At 38.0% G+C, this 21,930-nt stretch overlaps 1 protein-coding gene across 5 annotated transcripts in view; it reads left to right on the top strand.

The window, feature by feature from the left end:
* The window catches only part of MICU2 (mitochondrial calcium uptake 2), a 71,245-nt gene that overhangs the window by 8,666 nt on the left and 40,649 nt on the right, over nucleotides 1–21,930 (top strand). For all 5 annotated transcript variants that reach the window (XR_014492375.1, XR_014492376.1, XR_014492377.1 and 2 more), the window contains exon 2: nucleotides 20,633–20,780. Coding sequence is in view for 2 of the 5 variants with exons in the window: in XM_083361538.1 (XP_083217664.1) it covers nucleotides 20,657–20,780 (124 nt within the window). In the remaining 3 variants the exon portion in view is untranslated. The remainder of the gene's footprint in view (nucleotides 1–20,632; nucleotides 20,781–21,930) is intronic.

Genomic DNA, 21,930 nt, shown 5'->3' with positions numbered 1-21,930 from the left:
GTCAGGATGATCATAGAGGTTTTGAGAGGTACTGGGTTACCAAAGAAAGTACAGTTGAGGTAGCTGACATTTTTAGAATTCTTGATTTCTTTCTAATGTTCTCTAATGTTCAAGCCTCTATTTTTCAATAACTGTAGTTTGAACAGTGTACATGGTTTCTAAATCATGGAGATTGCTGAGAAGGTGCTTTCGTTAAGATAAAATTATAGTACAAGCCAAAAACCTGGCTCTTTGAGCTATCTGGTCTGGACTGAGGGGTTTTAATGTTTTTAAATTGTGATTTTAATTTTTTGGGGCTAGACTTAATTTAATTTAATTTTAATTTTATATTGTATTGTTTTTAAATTTTGCCTTGTAAACCGCCCTGAGTCCTTTGGGAGTAGGGCGGTATATAAACTGAATTAATAAATAAATAATAAATAAAATAAATAAATGATTGTACTGTCATTAGTCATCAGTTTCTCTTTCACTGCTATAATACTTGGCACTTGATTATGATCCTGGGTTTAAAATTGCAGCATCTTTATAAAAAATATCAACCTTTGTTTTTACTATCATTAATCCTATCAGACTTGGCATCTGAAGGATTTTTTTTTAGTCTTATACAAATACAAATCATAGAGATAAGTTGAGGAAGAGCCATAATGGTAAAGAGTTAGATATTTTGCATGTCAAAAATAAAACTTGAACTTTCCCTAAATTGACATAGAAATGAATTTTTTAAAAGATTTGTACATAAATTGAATTGTTAGAGAAGTTAAACTTGCTTTAAATACGTTACACTCCAGATTTAGGGACTATCAGGTTCATAATTCTGCCTGATAGTAGAAGATGACAGGAGTTGTAGTCAGAACTTCAGGATATGAGAATGGAAGAAGAATAGAGTTGATTCAGTTGTGTAACTTGATGCAGGGCATATTCTACATTCCATTAAGTCCCATCTATTAATTGAAGGAGACTGACTAATCTGCTAAATTAAAGGAATGATATTCCCAAAACAACTGTACAATACCTTTGTTATACAATAGCTGGGTTGTTGCATTCCTTATTCAGGAAGGAATTAAACTGTTATAATTATCCACTCTTAACAGTGAATATCTTAAGGCTTTTCAGACGCTTTCTTTATTGACAGTATCATTAAAAAAAGAGACGTAAATGCTAGTTGTGGGTAAAAATTCATATTACAGAATCTTTACCTGTGTACTTTCAATATATATACCTAGTAAAGCATAGCAAACAAATGCTTACAAAATAATAGTCGATTTAAAGGTAAAGGTAAAGGTTCCCCCGCACATGCGTGCTAGTAGTTTCCGACTCTAGGGGCCGGTGCTCATCTCCGTTTCAAAGCCGAAGAGCCAGCGCTCATCCGAGGACGTCTCCGTGGTCTTGTGGCCGGCATGAATAGACGCCAAAGGCACACGGAACGCTGTTACCTTCCCACCGTAGTGGTCCCTATTTTTCTACTTGCATTTTTACGTGCTTTTGAACTGCTAGGTTGGCAGAAGCTGGGACGAGTAACAGGCGCTCACTCTGTTACGCGGCACTCGGGATTCGACCCGCCAAACTGCCAACCTTCTGATCGACAAGCTCAGCGTCCTAACCCACTGAGCCACCGCATCCCTGCATAGTCGATTTACAGCAGTTCATTTAGTGATCATTTGAAGTTACAACGGCACTGAAAAAAGTGACTTACAATTGTTTTTCACACGTAACAACCTATTTTGCAGCATCCCTATGGTCACGTGATCAAAATTCAGACGCTTGGCAACTGACTCATATTCATGATCGTTGTAATGTCTCGGGGTCATGTGATCCTTTTTTGTGACCTTCTGACAAACATAGTGGGGGAACAGATTCACTTAGCAATCGTGTTATTAATTTAACAACTGTGGTAAGAAAGGTCGTAAAATGCAGTAAAATTCACTTAACAATTGTCCCACTTAGCAACATAAATTTTGGCCTCAACTATAGTCATAAGTTGAGGACTACCTCTGTGTGTGTGAGTGTGAGTGTGAGTGTGTGTGTGAGTGTGTATCCTGCCTATCTGATCTTCAGCTTGTACCAAACAAATTTTCTCTAAGGTGGAAGATTTTCTGAAAGCTCTGTAGTTGTAGCAGAAGATCTGAATACCAGAACTGGACTAAACAATGACGCAGCAGAAACTAGTAACTAAAGTTTTGTTTTTGAAAGGGTATGCCTAATCCTGGGTTTTCCTTTCAACTTTTAAAATCTGCATTATTATGGGAAGTATAAGAGAATAGGTGAGGAGTATGATAAAGAGGTACAGCATTGCAAACAGCAAGCACAGTAACACCTTCCTGTCTTAATTTTTGTAAAGGAAAGCTCAGAAAGTTCTGTGTTTCCTTTTCTTTGCTTGCTTTGTTGATCAGGTAGAAATGCAAGAGATTGCACGCAATATCTTTTATGAAAAATGTCCTCAGACCTGAAGAAAGTTGTTTTACATCATTGTATAGATATTTGAGAAGTTTAAACTTTTACTATCTACAGATACAATGGTATTGAATTTATTTAAAAGAGAAAACTGTACTCTGTTTGCCTAAATGACTTGAGCTCATACATTGAAATCAAGGTTAACATATGATTTGACTAGTAAGCATGACATTATGTCTGAGTTGATTACTATATTTAACTATATAGGAATTACTGCTTAGATATGTTATAACCTCTTTTTATGTCATTAGTTCTAGATCAAATGCTGTAAAAATTGTTCCAAACTCTTAAAAACCTAAAAAAGTTTCAAAACAGAATTATAGCTGCTCTGGAACATAAAATGTATTGTACTTTCTCTGCCATCCCACTGACAAATAGATTTAAACGAGCGTAGTAGAGCAGATCAAAATGAAGGTGGTATGGCTAATAAAATAATAGCAGTCTTTTGGTCTGTAATTCCTCCTTAGATTAGATACGTGATACTTTGTTGGCACAAAGTTCAAAAGCCTATTCCCATAGTATTAGTAATTTGATTTCAGTCATGCACAGGCTTGTTGACAGCTATTTACTAGAAATCTCCTGTATAGTTGAAGAGGTAGACCAGGTATCCTGTTGTGCAGTAATAAGGATATTGGCATTCCAGTCACAAGAGCTATTTTTAGCTCAAGCTTTAGGTTTTTAATGGTGTTGCACCTTACTAATAAATGCAGTAAAATTGCCAACTAGTAGAGATCTGACTATATTTTAACTTAATACTATTTTGTTCCTCCTTCAGCCAGTAAAGAAATTCATGGCAATTTTTATTTAAGTAATTAAAGCAAAATACATAGCATAACCATGCAAAGATTTCTCCTCTAGTTTATCATGAACTAGTTAATTTAGCTTAGTTTAAATCTAAATTCCTTTGGTTTTTCAAGATTAAAGTTAGAATACAAAGCATCATGAGTAATTTTTAAAAGAAAAGCAAAATAGAAATAAATATAAACCTTTTAAAGGACTTGACATGTATTTTTCTAATTGTAATAAGAGCCCTAAAAAGTATTACATACTACTTAGCTAACACAGGAAAAATGCCGAAGACCAGGGCTTAAATAATCTTTAAACAAGTATATTCCTAATATTTCTGAGCTACTACCCATAGATTTGTCCAAGAAATAAAGTCGGTGTTGGCAGGGGGGCAGAGATCGGCCCCTAGGTCTCTTGTTTGTGGAGTTCCTCAGGGGTCGGTTCTCTCGCCTCTCCTGTTCAACATCTATATGAAACCGCTGGGTGAGATCATTTGTGGTTTTGGAGTTGGGTATCATCAGTATGCCGATGATACCCAACTTTTCTTTTTGACCCGAAACCACCCCAGTGATGCCCTCGCCGTGATGTCCCGTTGCCTGGAGGCGGTTCGGGTCTGGATGGGGAGGAACAGACTTCAACTCAACCCTGACAAGACTGAGTGGCTGTGCATTCCGGCATCCCGGGACATTCAAAATGTTCCATCTCTTTCTATGGGGGGTGAGCTCTTACCCCCCGTGGATAGGGCTCGCAACTTGGGAGTCCTCCTAGATTCACGGCTTACCCTGGAAGATCATATAGTGGCCGTGACTAGGGGGGCTTTCGCCCAGGTTCGCCTGGTGCGCCAGTTGCAGCCCTATCTGAACCGGGACGCCCTGTGTACGGTCACTCATGCGCTCGTGACCTCTCGCCTTGACTACTGTAATGCTCTCTACTTGGGGCTTCCCTTGAAGACCACTCGGAGGCTCCAGCTGGTACAGAATGCGGCCGCGAGAGTTGTCTTGGGAGTTTCCCGGTACTCCCATGTTACACCTTTGCTCCGCGAGCTGCATTGGTTACCAGTTGTCTTTCGGGTGAGGTTCAAGGTGTTGGTTACGATCTTTAAGTCCCTACATGGCATGGGTCCGGGATACCTCAGGGACCACCTGCTGCCGGCATCGATTCCCCTCCGCCCTGTGCGTTCCCACAGAGAGGGCCTCCTCAGGGTGCCGCCAGTCAGGGAATGCCGACTGGTGGCCCCCAGGGGGAGGGCCTTCTCTGTGGGCGCCCCGGCATTATGGAATCAACTGCCGGTGGAGCTCCGGATGGCACCAGACCTCCGAACTTTCCGTCGGGGCCTGAAGACCCACCTGTTTGAAATAGCTGGTCTGGCCTGATGGGGGATTATGGGTTTTTAATTGTTTTTTAAATTTGTATTACTGTTTTAATTGGGCATGGGTTTAATCTTTTTTTAATTTTTGTATTGTCTTTTTTATATATGCCCTGTGAACCGCCCTGAGTCCCTACCAAGGAGAAGGGCGGTATATAAATCAAATAAACTATAACTATAACTATAACTATTTCTAGAAGAAGAACGTATTTGAGAAGAGACTCCATTAGAAATGGAGTGGGAGAGGCAATAGATCAGCTGTCAAATAGGAAAGCAGATTAAATATCCGTGGGACTGTCCAAGAGGAGAAGAGGCAGTTAGATGCTAACAGCACTATGCCACAAATATGGAACAAGACAGTGTGGTCTAGAGCAGGGGTCCCTAGCCTTGGGCTGTGGCCCACTATCAGTTTGTAGCCTATTCACAACCGGGCTGCAGGAGTGGCTGGCTGTGCGTGCACACATTGCGAGCACTTGGCGCATCACTTGCACAAATGTTGCAGGCATTCAGGGCCTCATTCATGCAAGCGTCATGGGAGCTTGGAGTCTCACTCGCACGAGCATTGTGGGCTCACTAATGCAAACATCATTGTTGCTCGGCCCCACTCACACAAGCAATGGGTGCTCGTACATTTGTGTAAACATGCCCCTTCCCCTCCCACAAAACCATCCCCTCTTCCCTCCTCCCCCACCAGGCCACCAACCTGGAAAGGTTGGGGAAGTCTGGTCTAGAGATTGGACAAAATTGGTACTTTCCTGAAGAAGGAGGTATTAGATATTGCAAATTATAAACCATTGCACTAATTCTTTAGGCAAACAAAATTTTGCCTTAAGGTCTTAAACTTAACAAAGGAGTACAGTGCTATATCTGGAGAGAGAAATGCCAAATGAATAGGCAGGTTTCAGAAAAGGCAGAGTGACATGAAATCAGATAATATAAGAAGATTTGTCTTTGTTTTATTGACTACATCTAGGCCTTTGTGTAGAATATGCCAAAAGGTGGAATTTAGTAGGTGTACCAAAACACCTGATTATTTTCTGAAAAATCATGTTCTTGTTTACTGTAAACAAGAAGCTACTGTAAGAATTGACTTTTGGAAAAACTGAAGGGTTCAGAATAAACAAAGGAAGAGATGAAGATGGTACGCATTGTCTCTGTTTCATTTGTGCAGAGAATATATTTTAAAAATGGCCAGGTTGGGTGTGATGGAAGCTGGAATCAAAACCGGAGTTCAAATTTGAGACCTGCAGTTTGAAAAAAGAAGGAAATAAAAAATAAATGCATAATACATCTCAGTGATACAAAATAGGTTGTATGTATACATGTAAGTACAGATAATAACATTATATCTTATCAGAGCAGCAAACATATCTAACATATATACCTAATATGCCTACCTCCTATTAACCCATTATACCCATCATACCTCCTTAATTGTAAAAGAAAATGTGATGCAGTGTATCTGACCAATTTGATCAAAATATGAGTAACGTCTTGGCATACAATATCGATAAAAAAATCTAAAACTGGTATATTCTCATTCAAAACTTCATTAATTACCTAGCCTTGTTTATGGGAATAGTATTAATATGAATATAATTTCAGAGCACTCCACTAATGTATTTAATACTCCAGTAGGTTAAATTATAGTGTATTTTAAGACTTCTCCGCCAAGGGCAATAAATTTAACAACATGGTTATTAAAACCTTTGTATAAAACATCATAAGAACAATGCAGACTAAACCATTCTTGCATCCAAAAAGCTGGAATGTAAAGAAGTTTTTATTCTTTATTGCCCCAAGTAAAAACTTGGTGGAAACAGATAAGTGATGACAAAGCTTTGATGTTAATAAACTCAAATGGAAGTAAAAAAAAATCAAAGTGTGTAAACGACTAGGTTATAAAAAGAGAGATGACAGAGTTATACCCTATAATTAGGTGTAATTTGTGCTTTTGGCACAGCTATTTGTCCTATATGAATGAGAGGCTGTCTTGCATTCTCTTTGCTTGTATAATAGAATTACAGTACTGACACATCTACTTAAACATGTTCAAGATTTTTTTTAATTATTTGACAACAGTGTTTTCCTCCCCCCTCCCTTCTAAAGAGACATAACTTTAAAAGTGGGAAAAATCTAAGCAAAAGCTTAAGTGGTGCAAATATTTAATAGGGAAAGGGAGTAACAAAAGTTTGGGAGGGGGAGGGAAATATAAGAAAATCACATTTTAGATTTCTGGCACAAGTCTTAACCACAGAGTTACTCTTAAGTTGTTCTTCCAGACAACAGAACAATTGAACAATGTAGTCAAATAGTTTGTGACCTTTCTTGTATAAGAGAGGTATAAATGATGTCTGATCAAGTTTTAGAAATAACTATAAACTTAAAAACAATATAAATATGATCATTATGTCACTAGTCTGTATTCCAATAAAATGCCATTCATGCAGAGGTCTGAAATTGTCATTACAATTAAAAAGTTTGAAAAAAGAAGTTCTCAAGACGGGCTAGAATTTTATGTTAAGCAATTTTTGAAACCAGGTTTCAAATAAGATGTCCTTTTCTTTAACTAGGTCAATTTTTTATTCAATCTTGCTTAACAGCCTTTTTGTTTTTGCTACTAGCCAGCCAAATGGTCCCATATACACAATTGTGCCCATTGCTTAGCTTCACTTGCACTAATTTACTTATATACAAAATACATAATTAGAAATGGCAAGCTAAAGGAAATTAAATTAAATTTGCTGGAAGAAACTTTACCAATGTATGATATGCTGATGATTTGGGGTTTAGAAGTGAGGAAGACTTAATAAGTTTGTCACTGAAGGTGAAAGTTAAGTGCAAGAACAATGAATGAGTAATAAAAGTAGAATAAGATGTTATTTTTCTTGACTCAAAAATTCAAAAAGATGGTTAGTGTAAGCATGAAGAAAGGAGGCACCTGCTTCTTGGGAGAAAGACTATAACACCTGTTTAGATAAAATGCATGTACTTGACTTAATAAGAGAGTTCTGACAAAACATGATCCACTGGAGAAGGAAATGGCAACCCACTCCAGTATCTTTGCCATGAAAACCCTATGGACAGTACCAAAAGACGTTGTCCATAGGGTCGGACACGATGGGTCGGACACGACTTCGCAGCTAACAACAACAACAACAAGAGAGGTACTTATGACTTGGATTTGAATTTCCAATGGTCAGGGAGGGCCCTGTGGTCACATGACCATTTTTCAGGCACTCAGCAGCTGGGCTGTATTTACAGTCATGTGACTGCATTTTGTGACGGTTTTACTGAAAACTAGCGTTTACTTCTGACCTTCAGCAAAACTATGCTCATAGTTTCTCGTTCGCTAAAAACCTCTGCAAAAAAGTTTGTAAAGGGTTGTAAAATCACATGGCCAACCTGCTTTACATCCATCACAAATTATGACCATGAAGACCAGGCTACCTTAAAGTTGTACCTCAAAGACTGCCTGTATTAAAGTAGAGAAATATCACAATACTATTCCTGTATTGCCTAGTCCAGGGGCAGGCAACCTTGGCTTTTTTATGACTTGTGGACTTCAACTCTCATTACTCAGCTTGGAAACCTCTCCCTTTCCCCTCAGCATGGCTGGCTCAGGAATTCTAGGAGTTGAAATCCACGAATCATAAAAGAGCCGAGCTTGCCTACACCTGGCATAGTCTGTAGCAATGTATGAGTGTGAAAGCTGGACCATTGGTAAGGATAAATATAGAACAATTAATGCTTTTGTACTGGGATGCTAAAGACAATTGTTAAGAGTGCCTTGGACAGCAAGTGGAACAAATAATTCAAAACTAGATGAAATAAAACTAGACTACTCACTGGAAGAAGTAACAGCTCAGCTGCAGGTTAAATATTTTGGACACAAAGTATAAATAACAATCTTTGGAGGAGGCTCTGATACTTGGGGAAATTGAAGGCAATAGCAGCAGACCAGCAGAAGGCAAGACAGTAAGATACTATCACTAATATCAGAGCACATGTTTAGAACTCAAAAAGAGCAGTTACCAATAGATCTGGCTAACTGTTGTCTGTTCAGAGTCAGAAATGATTGACTGAACAATCAGAAATAAAATTTTATTTATATATTTGTCAGATTTATACCCAGACCAATAGTAAACATGCTCTTAATGGCTCATAACATTAGAGTTATGTCAGAGTGAGATGGTGGACTATATAAATCAAGCACATAAATAAATATTGCATATTGGGGAAAATAGGAAGAGGAAGAAGCATTAGGTATGTTTGCCACCTTGAGTTGCTTATAAATTAATAAAATTAAGATTTTTTTTAAAGAAAAATCTAATGAATGAAATAGATATTTCACTTTAACAAACAGTATTTTGGAGTGGTGTTTTATATTAACATGGTATTGAAAACTCAACATTTCCTGACTCTTTTTCTTTGATGAGAACTGGTTTGGCAGAAAGAAAACAAAACACTATTTAAAAAATATAACAGCATTTAAAAGAAATGTGTTGACCATTTTTTTAAAAAAGAAGAAAAACCTGAAGCACTGAGGTGTTTGTATATATTTATTTAAGAAAAGGTGATAGTGCCAATTAGTCTAACGTGGTCCAAACTATTTGTGTGCCTATGAATCAGATTTGATTTTTAGTGACTGCTTGGACTGGTCCCTGCAATTTGCTTGGAGGTTTTTTGAGAAGTTGTTTGCCTTTGCCTTCTTCCTAGGCTGAGAGGGAGTAAGTAACCCAAATTCACCCATCCATTCATCTAGACTGGAACTTTAGTTACTATTCTTGTGCCTTGACCACTACACCAAATTTGTTTTCTTAATCCAGTCTACCATTTGGTATATTAATTTATCTTGATGTTAAATCTATTCAGATTTGGTCTTCTAGATTCTGTGGCTGAAAACCTAATGATATTCATGATTAATAATTCACAGATTGTCAGTTTTATTCAGTACTGGCTGAATTGTGGAACTTGTGTATTGGCAAAAGAACATATACATATGAGGATACCAACCTTGAATCTGTTCTACAGATTTACCAGCCAGTAAAACAGACTGGTTTTAAAAGTTTATATGAAACTTCTGAATATAGGAAGAATATATTAAAAGAATTTTAGAATGTATATTAAATTATTAAAATAACTATTTTTGTTGTCATTACAAAAGGGAATACTATGGTTTTCTATTTAGTGTGTATTTTAGAAATAAAAAATTAAGCATTCAAAGGAGGTATTAAATTTTATTGGATTAATTTCCTTTAATAAAACATTTACAATTTCAGCAAAATTTCTCATTGTTAAAGCATCTGTAGAGTCCCAGATATAATATGTTCTTGAATCTGCTTTGTGTGTTTGACTTAGTTTTCAGTCTGCAGCATGAAATAATAAGTAATTGTTGGAAGATGTGCCATACTGATATTCTTCCCCATTTCACACAGAAGATATATACTTTGCCAAAAAAAGTATACATTTATTCAAAGCCAAATATATTTTGCATATATATGTATTGTTTCAAACAAATCTATGGTCTCTTTATTAATACTTGGTCTACAGTAAATTTGAGTACCATGTTTAAGAGCTTGGTTTAAAATCACTGTACATTAAGGCAATATCTCGATGAGTCCAAAAAACAAATCATAATAGGTTGAACTGCCTGTTTGTATGGAAGCTATTTCTAATTATACTTGTTTTTTGGTGAAAGTCTCCACATTCTTGTTAAAAAATTGGTCAACTGTAGACATACAACTTGATCAGTATGTAGAATCATAAGGTTACAAAAGATCATTTAGTTGATCAAGCCCAAGTACCTGCTCAATGCAGGTATCTACATTAAAGCAGCCACATTAGAGACCTATCCAATTCAACAATTACCCTTAATATTCGATGTTGGTCTGTTTTTTACTGCTAGGAAGTTTATCCTAACATTGCAAATACCTTTCTGTAAATGAAGCTCATTGTTCCATGTTCTGCATATGAAGGCAAGAGGAAAAGGTTAGAATAGGATAGAGCTGGAAGGGACCTTGGAGGTCTTCTAGTCCAGCCCCTTGCTCCAGCAGGAGGATCTGTACCATTTCAGACAAGTGACTGTCTAGCCTCTTCTTAAAAATCTCCAGTGATGGAGCGCCCACGATTTCTGGAGGCAAGCTGTTCCACTGGCTAATTGCCTTCCTGCTGTATTAGTAACTAGTTACGTTAGTAGCAGGAGGAACGGCCCAGAAGATAGATCCAAAGCTGTTAGGGTTTCAAATGTCCAAAACTTAAATTGTGCCTAGAAAGCAACTATTAACAAGTCCAAATCTTTCAGTGCAGATATTATGTAATCTCCCTATCTTGTATCATTGAGCAGCATTCAAGGGCACTGATTCTTTTCCTTGGAATTAGAAAGCAAACTGCAGTAGTAACTGAGTGCTGTCAGAACACGGATGGGATCCTTCTTCAAAGCTCAGTCTAAATTATACCCTCCAAGGATTTTTTCATGATGAAAAACATAGGACAAAAGATAGAACCCTGAAGAGACCTAGGTATCAGGCAGTGATCCTTCAGCACACTTTGGACACATCCCAACAGAAAAGTACATAAACCACTGGAAAACGTTATCCACGAGGCCCAGTACAGCCAGAAATACCGTAATAAATGTCAGTGAAAGCTGCTGAGTGCTCTAGGAAAACTAGCAGGGTCACATTCTGAACCCTGACTCCCAATCTTTCTTCTGGCATAAGCCACACGGCAAAACAGCCAAAACAGTCTAGTACTGAGTACCAGATGAAATCCTGATTGAAATGGGTGTAGAAAATAAGTTCCATCCTGGCATAACTGAAGGTGCAAGGCATGCTGTCGTCCAAAATTATCTGTTATTATTTCATGCATACATCCAACCAGGATATGCTTTTTTTTTTTAGATGATAGCAGACCCTGAGAGTAGAAGAAATAATATATTTTCCATAACAAAGAGGTCTGCTACTGAATTAGTTAGGAGGAGGAGAGAGCTGGACATTTAAAAGAAACATTTCTGGGAAGAAGGAGAAGAAGGGTTATAGCTGGCAAACCAAAATGGAGTCTAGGTAAAAATGGCTGTTGAAGACTTGTTATTACTTCTAGGAGAGCCTGAGGTAAGACTCTTGAAGTAGAGTTGAGTGAGAGAGTTCAAGAATATGAATTGTAGCTGTAATACGTGCAGCACAGAATAGTTCTCTTCATAAAACTTCCATGGAAAGGCAAAGAAATAGAAAGTCAGAATGTATGCAGCATACATACATACACCTTGAAGAAACTGTGTGTGTGTGTGTGTGTGTGTGTGTGAGAGAGAGAGAGAGGGGGGGGGAATTGAAATACTTGGCTGGATACACATAAATCAAACCTGGATTAATTTGAGTCAGGACTTCCAATAGCATCATTCAAATTCGCTTTAACTGGGCTCAGTTTCTAATTTGAAATAATAATACAATAATACAAATAATAATGTCTGAATACATGGAGAATGCTCTCTCCACTAGAGATTGCAACCCATAATTACTCATTGGAAATATTTCAGAAGGGGAACTGTATTGGATAGTCTTGCTATCAAAAGGTAAGAATAGTAAGCCTCTTCTATTATCTTAAGCAGTATTACAATGTCAGGAAGTTTTTGGGACCTGCTTTATCAGATGTGTGTTAACCTCAAAGTTTGTACAGGAATATATGAAAAAGTAAGCAGGTAAATATTTATTATTTATTTATTTATTTATTTATTTATTTATTTATTTATTTATTTATTTATTTATTTATTTATTTATTGGATTTATATACTGCCCTTTCCCGAAGGACTCAGGGCGGTTTACAGGGTACTTAAAACAGTGATACAAAAATTGAAAACAATTAAAAACAATTAAATTTAATCCCTGAGAATAAAACCCCAATTAAAACTAAAAACTCTCAGCCTGGACCGGGGAGCTCGAAGAGCCATGGCTAAATACTGTAACAAACAAAGGCTAGTGGCTGACATTTCTGTGGAAAGCTCAACTGTAGGTAAGGCAATAATAGTGACCTTTTGTAACTGCATTAATTGGTAGTTTATTGTAATGGCATTTGTAAAGCAATTCAGTATAGTAACTTGTAGCTTGGATGTGAATATATGACATGTTAAATAAGTTGGTTATTAGAACTTGTGGCCTCTACTTGCCTTTGTATTCTCTCCACATTTTCTTTCTTTTTTTCTTTCTTCCCCCACATAGTTTATATTAAAAGAAATAATCTGAGCCAGGTTAGACTCTGCTGAAATAAAAAACAAAACCAAAAATAATCATAAATATGTAACCTTTTTTCGCAGTTTGGATGTAATAACAGGAACATATTCATAATGCAGTAGCTTTGAGAATATATACTAAAGATTTAAATACAATTATAATTGAAAACCCTTATGTACAAAACATATGGTCTTATGGTAGTTACTATGACATTTAATGTTCGGAATCAATAGCAGAGGAGTTCTGACTATTCTTCTGATGTTTAAATATTAAATTGCAAATGTCTATGTTCAGATAAGGCTATAGAGATTGTACTATAGAGATGCTTATAGATATTGTGCCATATGGTTTTTCATGTATTGTACTATGTGAACATGTTACTTAAATGCTGGCTGACGTGCTAGGATGTTAGGTTTGGTCTAACCAACAATTTTTTTTTAAAAAAAAGCAATAGCATGAATTAGCATGTTAGTGACAAGAGTTAGTAGCAAATGTTAGTAAAAGGAACACCTTCCTCGGCTCTTAGGGGCTAAGCAGGCATTGTGTGCCACCAGCTAAGCTCCTGAAGGAAGACAGCATTCCAAGGCCCAGCAGAGATTTTTACTGCTGTGTTGTCTTTGGGGCTTTTCAAAAGCAAGCTACAGTCTACTCTAGTCTGTTCTAGCGACCTGAAGGTCTTTAGGATAAACGCAGTTCTGCACAGCAACAGCCCCAACTCTACCTTTGGCTTTGCAGCCAGGGAGGCCCAACCGTATCAGTTTACTTAGGCTTTCTTTTTGGCAAATTCCAACACCTGATCTTTCAAACTTATATGGGACAGGTTATTAGCGAGTCTTGGCCTACCATCCAACAGAATACCCAATTAATTCCAAGCAGAGCTTTACCTTTGGGATTCAGATGAGCCCCCACCCACCCAATTCTCCAGCCAAAGGCAGCTGCAGACCTTTCCCAAGGGTGCTCAAAAGGCCTTTTCTCGCTCTTCAAGGTATCTAATCGATGATATCTGATTCATGGGCTTCCTCTTCTGTGTTCTGAATGTCTAAATTGCTGCAGTGAAATAGGAGCATTTCTCAACACTATGTACCTGATGGGACCTCAGGAACTACAAAGCAGCCATTTGTTCCCCCTACTTGCTAAGGGAGAGGGCATTATATTTGTGCAAGCAAGATGTAAATGTAGTTAAAAAATAAAAAAAGGCAGCCGGATACCATTGTGCCCAACCACATAACTAAAGCATGCATCAGCATAAATGAACCCAGAACACTGACCCTTCTCACAACAGGCAGTGGTAAGCACCATTTGGCATCTGGCAGGCAAAGCTTAAACTGCCATTCACTTGAACCCTGGCCTGCAAGCAAGAGATCTCCAGATTTATTTGAAATAAATAACTTATTTGTTATATTTGAAATTTTACTCCTTTTTGCCCCACTCTTAGACATAATACAGTTCTGAACTAATACAACACAATAGTCTTACATGTAACTAGCCCTTTGAAGGCAACCATGATGCTGATGTGGCAAAAGTTTCCAGGAAGCAGTTTCCTCCAACTTCTTCTGCCTTGAAAGATCTCTGGAGAGGAGCAGAAGGTGGCAGGGAAGCTGCATGAGGGAAGGCTGCTCCAACAAGCCAGCATTGTGACCACGCATGATTGGAAATGGGGATTCCCTTTCAAGAAGGGCCAGCCCCCCTCATGCAGGACTGGGAAGTGCTGCTCCTTGCTTCCTCTTGCTCTCCAGAGATCTGTCAAGGCAGAAGAAGGAACACACACACACACACACACACACACACACACACACCCCAAGCTTGGAGACTAGGAGGATATCTACATCTGAGCTAACAAACTACCAATCATGCCTGGGCTTGGGAAGAAGGCCCTTTCCATCCTCTGTGGATAAATGTCCCTAAACATGGAATGCAGTCTGTGTGCGTGTGTGTGTGCACATGCTTGGCTGAAGAAGTTTGGGGAGGTGAAGAGCTTGTGGGGCAACGAGTTGTCCCCACATCAAATTAGCCGGTGCAACTTGTTCTTTCCTGACCAGGTATCTCAAGTCAGCTGCGCTGAGTGAGCAGCATTGAGCTGACCACGCCCACTCAGCCACACCTACTCGGTCACGCCCACCCAGCCCTTTGAGGGCAACCATAATACTGATGCAGCCCTCAATGAAATTGAGTTTGACACCCCTGCCTTAGAGGATTGAAATTTATTCAAGTTCATCAGAGAATTGACAGTGGGATTTCCTCTCCTAGGATGCATCATTAAATTGAGGTCTTCATATGTTTCCCCTCATTATCTGGTAGTATCAGGTTGAGGGGATGGGAGACAAGATGGAATGATCTACAGCAGGAGTGTCAAACAGCTGGCCTGCGGGCCGGTTTCATCATACCAGAACCGGGCGCACCCCATCGCCAGCAATGCAAAAAGAGTTGCGATGTGTTGCGACACATCATGTGACATGGCGAGTTTGACACCCGTGATCTACAGCAAGCTATACAGAATCTTGGTGGTTTTTTATGTTAGTAAAGATGGGTTACAGACTCGGGATGTTGAGATAGAATTAATAGAGACTATATCAGCTCCCAAGAAAGATCACAAGTTATTTTTCAAAGATTAGTTACATTACTCACCTGGCGGTTCTGGGCAATCAGTTTCATCCTTATTGGGACTCCTCAGAGACAGGTAAGTTAGATGTTATTCTAATAGAATTCAAACCTTCTACCAGAATTGCTCTCACAAATCTTTGTATGTTAGAATAGAAGCTGGAATTAAATTATTAATATGAGGAGAGGGAATAAAAGACTGCAAGAAAGGAATGTGTGTAAATGTGTGAGAAAGAGCAAGAAAGGTCACTTAATTGTACTATACTGGAAAAAAAACTGGAACCAACAATTCATTTTGAAAGGAACCAAGCTTTTTAAAAATGACCCTTCAATAAACACTATACACTGCACACAACTCTACATTTTTCAAGTACTAGATGGTATTCATAAAGATCAAAAGTTAATAATGAAGGAAAGGGAACACATTATTTATGGTATCAAGATTTGAAGAAATGCATAGTACCTTTTATTCTCATCTATTTTTTGGTTAGAATTAACTGCCTGTAATTTAAGACCCATTATTCATTCCAGAGATAAATGAATTAAGCTTTACAGGGTTTGGTGATAGGATTTTGTACATGTATGGTTACAACTGCCTCGGGCTAGTGTTTCTATGTAGAGTAAAAGAAAGAGAAAAATCAATGTCTTTCTTCTTTCCAAATAATTTAACATGATTTCTTGCTCAAATTAAAAATTAGCTTGCAGGAAATACTGCTGTGTTGAAGCCTATCTCCCTGCAAGTTACAGATTGTGTCTGTGTAAATAATGTTCAGATACAAATTGCTTCCTAGCAGCTGATTAGTTGGTATGTCAGTGAAAGGAGAAATGATTTGCGTCATTGGAGAGTTCTTTGAAGTCATTCAAGTCTAATTCACCACTAAGTATTAGAGATCTAACATTAATGTTTCCAGTTACCATAAGAAGGGGTCTAACGTAAAATTACAGGAACATTTAATTCATAATTCAGTCTGAAATCTTTTTCTTTGTTACTTCAGTTGATGTTTTGCTACTATGGTATATATGATATATTAGAGTTTCTGAATTCCTACCATCTGTAGTTTCAATAAAATAACTAAACATTAACTGAATACATTTTATAGTTCAATTGTGCCTCAAAAATGTGTTTTCTTTCTTACACACACCCGCACCTACATAAGTATGTATTTATTAATTACCAGTTTAAACAATGTTAAATGGATGGGTTCGGTTTAATTAAAATGCATCATTAATTCTGATTTTTTTAAGGAATTAGGTTATTTGAATCAGTATAACATAAACTTAGCAGTATTTGCCATTGCAGTTTTTCCTCTTAGTTCTGTCACTTGTGAAACATCAATATCCGTGTTCTAGTTGATCCATACTTAATACGTGGATGAAGCAGGTTATCTAGACCCCTTTCAGTTCTAGCCCAGATATGATATTCGTTACATTTTTGGATGATCTCTGGTGGGAGTAGCATAGGGTAGTGTATCCATTCTTGCTTTAATTGACCTCTTGGAAGCTTTTGATACCATTATCCATAGTATTTGTATAGATGTACAAGTGCCAGTAGCCAAAAGGTTTTGATATTCCTCAGTCTAGTTGAAGGCCATGCTTCTGACTCATTTTTCAAATAAATTGCTTATATTAGATCAACTTTCCCAAGTCTTTGGACTATAATTTTTGCTATCATAATCAGTAGCTTAGCTAGGAATTCTGAAATTGTAATATAATATATCTTGAAAGTACCAGATTTGCCTACTTAGACCATAACTGTATTTATACTTAACTGAAAATAAGTCCTATTGAATTTAGTTAGACTAAACTAAAGGAACTTGTGATTGAACTACTACCAATAATATTATCTATTTTTTTGCTCTTAGAATGTAAAAATTTGAAACTGTTCTTGAGATATGCAGGAAATCTTTGGAAAAATAGGCATATACTACTGGACTGTACTTATAGCTCAGCTGGCTTTTTTCAACTTCTCCAGAAAAGAGAAGAATTGCAGAACAAGAACAAAAGGAATCTGGTAGCACCTTTTCTAACAATTTGTTGAAAAGCATAAGCTGCTGATCTCACCAGCTTATGCCTAACATTTGTTAGAAAAATGCTACCAGATTCCTTGTGATTTTTTTCCCCCAAATGGGTCTTCCTTCTGCAGCAAGTACAAAACTCAGTTGTGATCATGACTCATTTTTAGGTTGCTGGTTGAAGGGCATCACTTGAGAGTGCCAGCAGTTTCACTGCTTCAGTCATCATTGTCAATGATGTAGGGAGAGAAATCCCTGAGTCATATAGAGAAAAAAAGCTGAATACACTATTCTGTTTAACACATCCATGAAATTTAAGCTAAAAAAGTTTTAAGGAATCAGTAAAGGCGAGCTGCATTGGCTGCCGGTTGCCCTCCGGGTGAGATTCAAGGTGTTAGTAATGACTTACAAAGCCCTACATGGCATGGGTCCGGATTACCTACAGCAACACCTGCGGTTGGTGTCAACTTCCCTCCGTCCAGTGCGCTCCCACAGAGAGGGCCTCCTCAGGGTGCCTCCGATCAAAGAATGTCGACTGGTGGCCCCCAGGGGGAGGGCGTTCTCTGTGGAACCGCTTGCCGGTTGAGCTCCGGATGGCCCCCGACCTTCGCTCCTTCTGGCGGGATCTAAAAACTTACTTATTTGAGCAATCCGGCCTGGTTTGATGGGTTTGGGGGTTGGGGTTTTAACATGGTTTTTAATTATTGTATATATCGGGCATAATATTTAATTGTTTTTTAACTTTTGTACTTTGTTTTTTTAATATTTATTGCCCTGTACACCGCCCTGAGTCCTTCGGGAGAAGGACGGTATAAAAAATTTAATAAATATAAATATATAATATAAAACATTCACCCAGAGCAAGAGTAAAGGCAGGATGAAAAGGCATTTTGCTTTCGCTTCTACAGTTTGTCTCTAGCTACTGCTTGGTGCTGTTTGCTAGATTGATCAAAGATGGATGGATGATGGATGGGCAGACAGAAACAGAATTTTATATCAGAAAGTAAGCCCAAATCACAGGTACATTCTTTATGTTCATCTTTGTACAGATGATGTAGTTCAACCGAGCACTGTTTTTGTAAAACTCATTTTCCAACCAAATAAATGGAAATTAGATGTGCACGCTAAACTCAGAGCAGTATTGCATTGCTTTTTACTGGACACCCTCCTTACTTTGCATTGCAGTTCAAAAGCATTTCCAACTCAGTTCTTCCTCGGTGGTTTAACTTTAAAGGTTAATTAGAACTGAGGTATGGACCAGTTATAAGAGGATGGAGGAAGGATTTGAATGTACAATATATTTATGAATTCATGTATAATGCTTGGTCTTCACATATTTAGAGAAAGAGAAACAAAGGTGGGGGAAAATAAAATAAGATGGAGGGAGGAATGGGATCATTCTGAAGTTGACAGGAGTTGAAACTTGGCTTAACAGAAACTTGGTTTTCATAGGCAGCAGTAATATTCAATCTAGCTCTATTGTTACTTATGTCATAATACTTCTGTAGTCTTTTGCAATTTTTCCTTTATGGACAACAGGCAATGTTCTTATTCTGCCTACAATTTTCTCTCTCTCCACCGGTGGAATGTCCTTTTAACTTTCAAGCAACGCAAATACTGGTAATAAAGAAGGAAACAATTGAACGATTAGAGAGATATAAGAAAAGAATACATAGAAAAGAATATGTAATGAATAAAGTGTGCATTCAGATGAACCAGCCTGGCATGGTAATAGTGCTTGTGAAAGGATTCCTCAAATTTGAATTGTTAACAAGCCAAATATGAGTCAGCAGTGTGACGTGATTCCAAAATGATAAGTGCGTCAATAGCATATTTTCAAATGACTGAAAAGAATAGTTCCACTTTATTTCACATTGGTTAGACCTTCACCTTAAATATTGTTCCTATTTTTCAGTGGAATTTTAAAACATTCAGACAAATTGGAATGAATTCAGAAAAGGGCAATGAAGGTTAACAGAAGATTGGAGCTTAACTCCTGGAGTGACAAATTAAGGGAATAGATATGTTTAGCCTTGAGAAGAGAAGACTCAGAGGAAAAATACAACATTCTTACCCATGAAGTGGTTTCACACAGAAGAAAGTTAAGACCTATTTCTCTGTCAGTCCAGAGTTTAGGGCATTACATAATAAACTGAAGATACAGGGAAGTGGATTCCAGTTTAGTATTTCCAAAATAATCCCTAAGATTACAGATAACCCTCAATTTACGACCACAGTTGGGACAAGAATTTTAGTTGACAAGTCAATGCAATATGCAGTGGTGGGATTCAGCCGGTTCGCACCACTTCGGCAGAACCAGTAGCTAATTTTTTGTTGCCCAGGCCCAGAACGGACTTCCAGAAGTGGCATCCACACAGAGAACTGGTTGTTCACATATTTGAATCCCACCACTGGCAATATGTAATGAGATGTCTTGGGATTGCTTCACTTGGAGACAGCAATCCTGTCTGTCCCCATTGCAGTTGTTAACCAAGAATCACGTTTAATTGAGCAAGTACCCAATACAAACCATTCTAGACTTTTTGTCCCTCACAGCCTCAAGCCAACTCCCCCCACCTGCCTATCTCCACTTCTAACTATGCCCACCTTACACCTTGTCTTGTGGGGCAACCCCCCCCCCAAGCCCCAGCATTTCATGCACGCAACTGCATTCATTCATTCGACCCAAGAGGCAGCATTTATTTGTGCACCAGCATTTGTTCAACAACCCCCCCCCTCCCTGCAGCAGCAGCTGCCTTCTCTCCCAGTTCCCTTGATCACTTACACAATTTTTCTCAACTAAAGCATCTCAGGCATCTTGTCTTATCTGAAGTTGTTCTAGCCCCTTGATTATTTGTATTGTCTTTTTTGTCTAATGACACAGCATTGGACACCATCTAACGAGGTGAAAATACATTTATAATTAATCACACCTCATTGTTTCCATCTTATCCAAGAGTTTGGGTAAGATTCAGGAGTGTTGTTTTTTTTTAATGCACGCCTACAAACCCACAAACAGATGTGTGCATAATTGCTAACAATCCTTTTGACAATCGCCTTAGTCTAAAATAAATATTTGTTTTGCAGCATACAGCAATGATATAGTTTCAGGTCTTGTTCTGTTGCTGAGTCATAGCTAGTGATTCTATTCGTGAATAAATTTACCTGTATTTGCTAAACCCTTTCCTGTTTGTTAGAAGGAAGATGTTGTGGATGAAGAGATGGCAGAGAAGCTTTCCATTCGAAAGCAACGTTTTATGCAATTTGCTTCTTTGGAATATGAAGGAGAATATTACATGACTCCAAGAGACTTCCTGTTCTCAGTTATGTTTGACAAATCAGAGCGTAAGTGCTGTTTTTCTTTTTGATTTAAACAATGCTACTGAATGAATACCGATTTGTCCATTGGCCAAACCCTCTCTGATTTTAGTAAAGAGAAATTAAGAAGGAAAATTTCTTATTTGTGTATCACTTTAAAATGAGAGAAACTGAATTAGATGATGCAGTTTATTCTGAATACAACCAGCAGACTAGAGACTCTTCATTTATGCTCCCACAACTGAATTTGGTCTTGTTCATATACACATGTACCTCAGCCCTTTGTCCTGCTAGATATGGAGGAAGTTTGGCCTTTTTAAAACAAAAAAGTCTGTAGAAAAATGGGGCTTCACTTTACCCAATAACCTCGGATGCAGTGTTCCTCAGCCTTGACATTTTTTAAATGGGTGGACTTCAATTTCCAGAATTCCCCAGTCAATCATGCTCACTGGGGAATCCAAGGCTTTATGGAAGAATAGGATGGTAGAGGCCTGCTAAACTTCAGAGGGAAAAGTGTTCCGTAGGGCAGGGGTTGCTATGGAAATGGCACACTTCCTAGGTCCCATTAGATGATAAATGTTTAAGGCAGGGGTAGGCAACCTTGGCTCTTTTATGACTCGTGGACTTCAGTTCCCTCAGGAATTCTGGGAGTTGAAGTCCAGGAGTCATACAAGAGCCAAGGTTGCCTACCCCTGGTTTAAGGGAATGGACTAGGAGTGCCTTCCCCACTTCTGACCCCTATGTAGAGTGCATTGCAGGATCCAAATTTATGGGAAAGGGTAAAATAGGTAGGGATTCGTTTTTGTTTTTTGGTTGCATTAAGTCTCATTTTTCTATCTTTCTAGAATATAAGTTACAGAATTAAATGTTTGATTTCAACATATTTAAGGTTAAATATTTGAAGATACTTTTCTTACATTTTTTCAGACTTTTTTTTTGAGACCAGTGCCATCTTGTGGCCTGTCTGGAGCACTGAATTTTCTTTCGGATTTACTTTTTTCATGTAAACTGACATTTTTTCATGTAAAATGTCTTCATTTTATTTTTTAACATTTTGTCCTCTTTTTCTTAATAACATCATTTGATTTTGTGACCTCTGAGTTTGAATTATCTCCAAAGGGCAAGGAAATGCTGAATCCCCTTGTCACCGTGCCTTTACATTACAGAGTCAGGAGAT

The sequence above is a fragment of the Vipera ursinii genome, assembly GCF_947247035.1.
Source record: "Vipera ursinii genome assembly, chromosome: 4".
Lineage (NCBI taxonomy): Eukaryota > Metazoa > Chordata > Lepidosauria > Squamata > Viperidae > Vipera > Vipera ursinii.
This window is presented reverse-complemented; position numbering and strand designations above follow the sequence as displayed.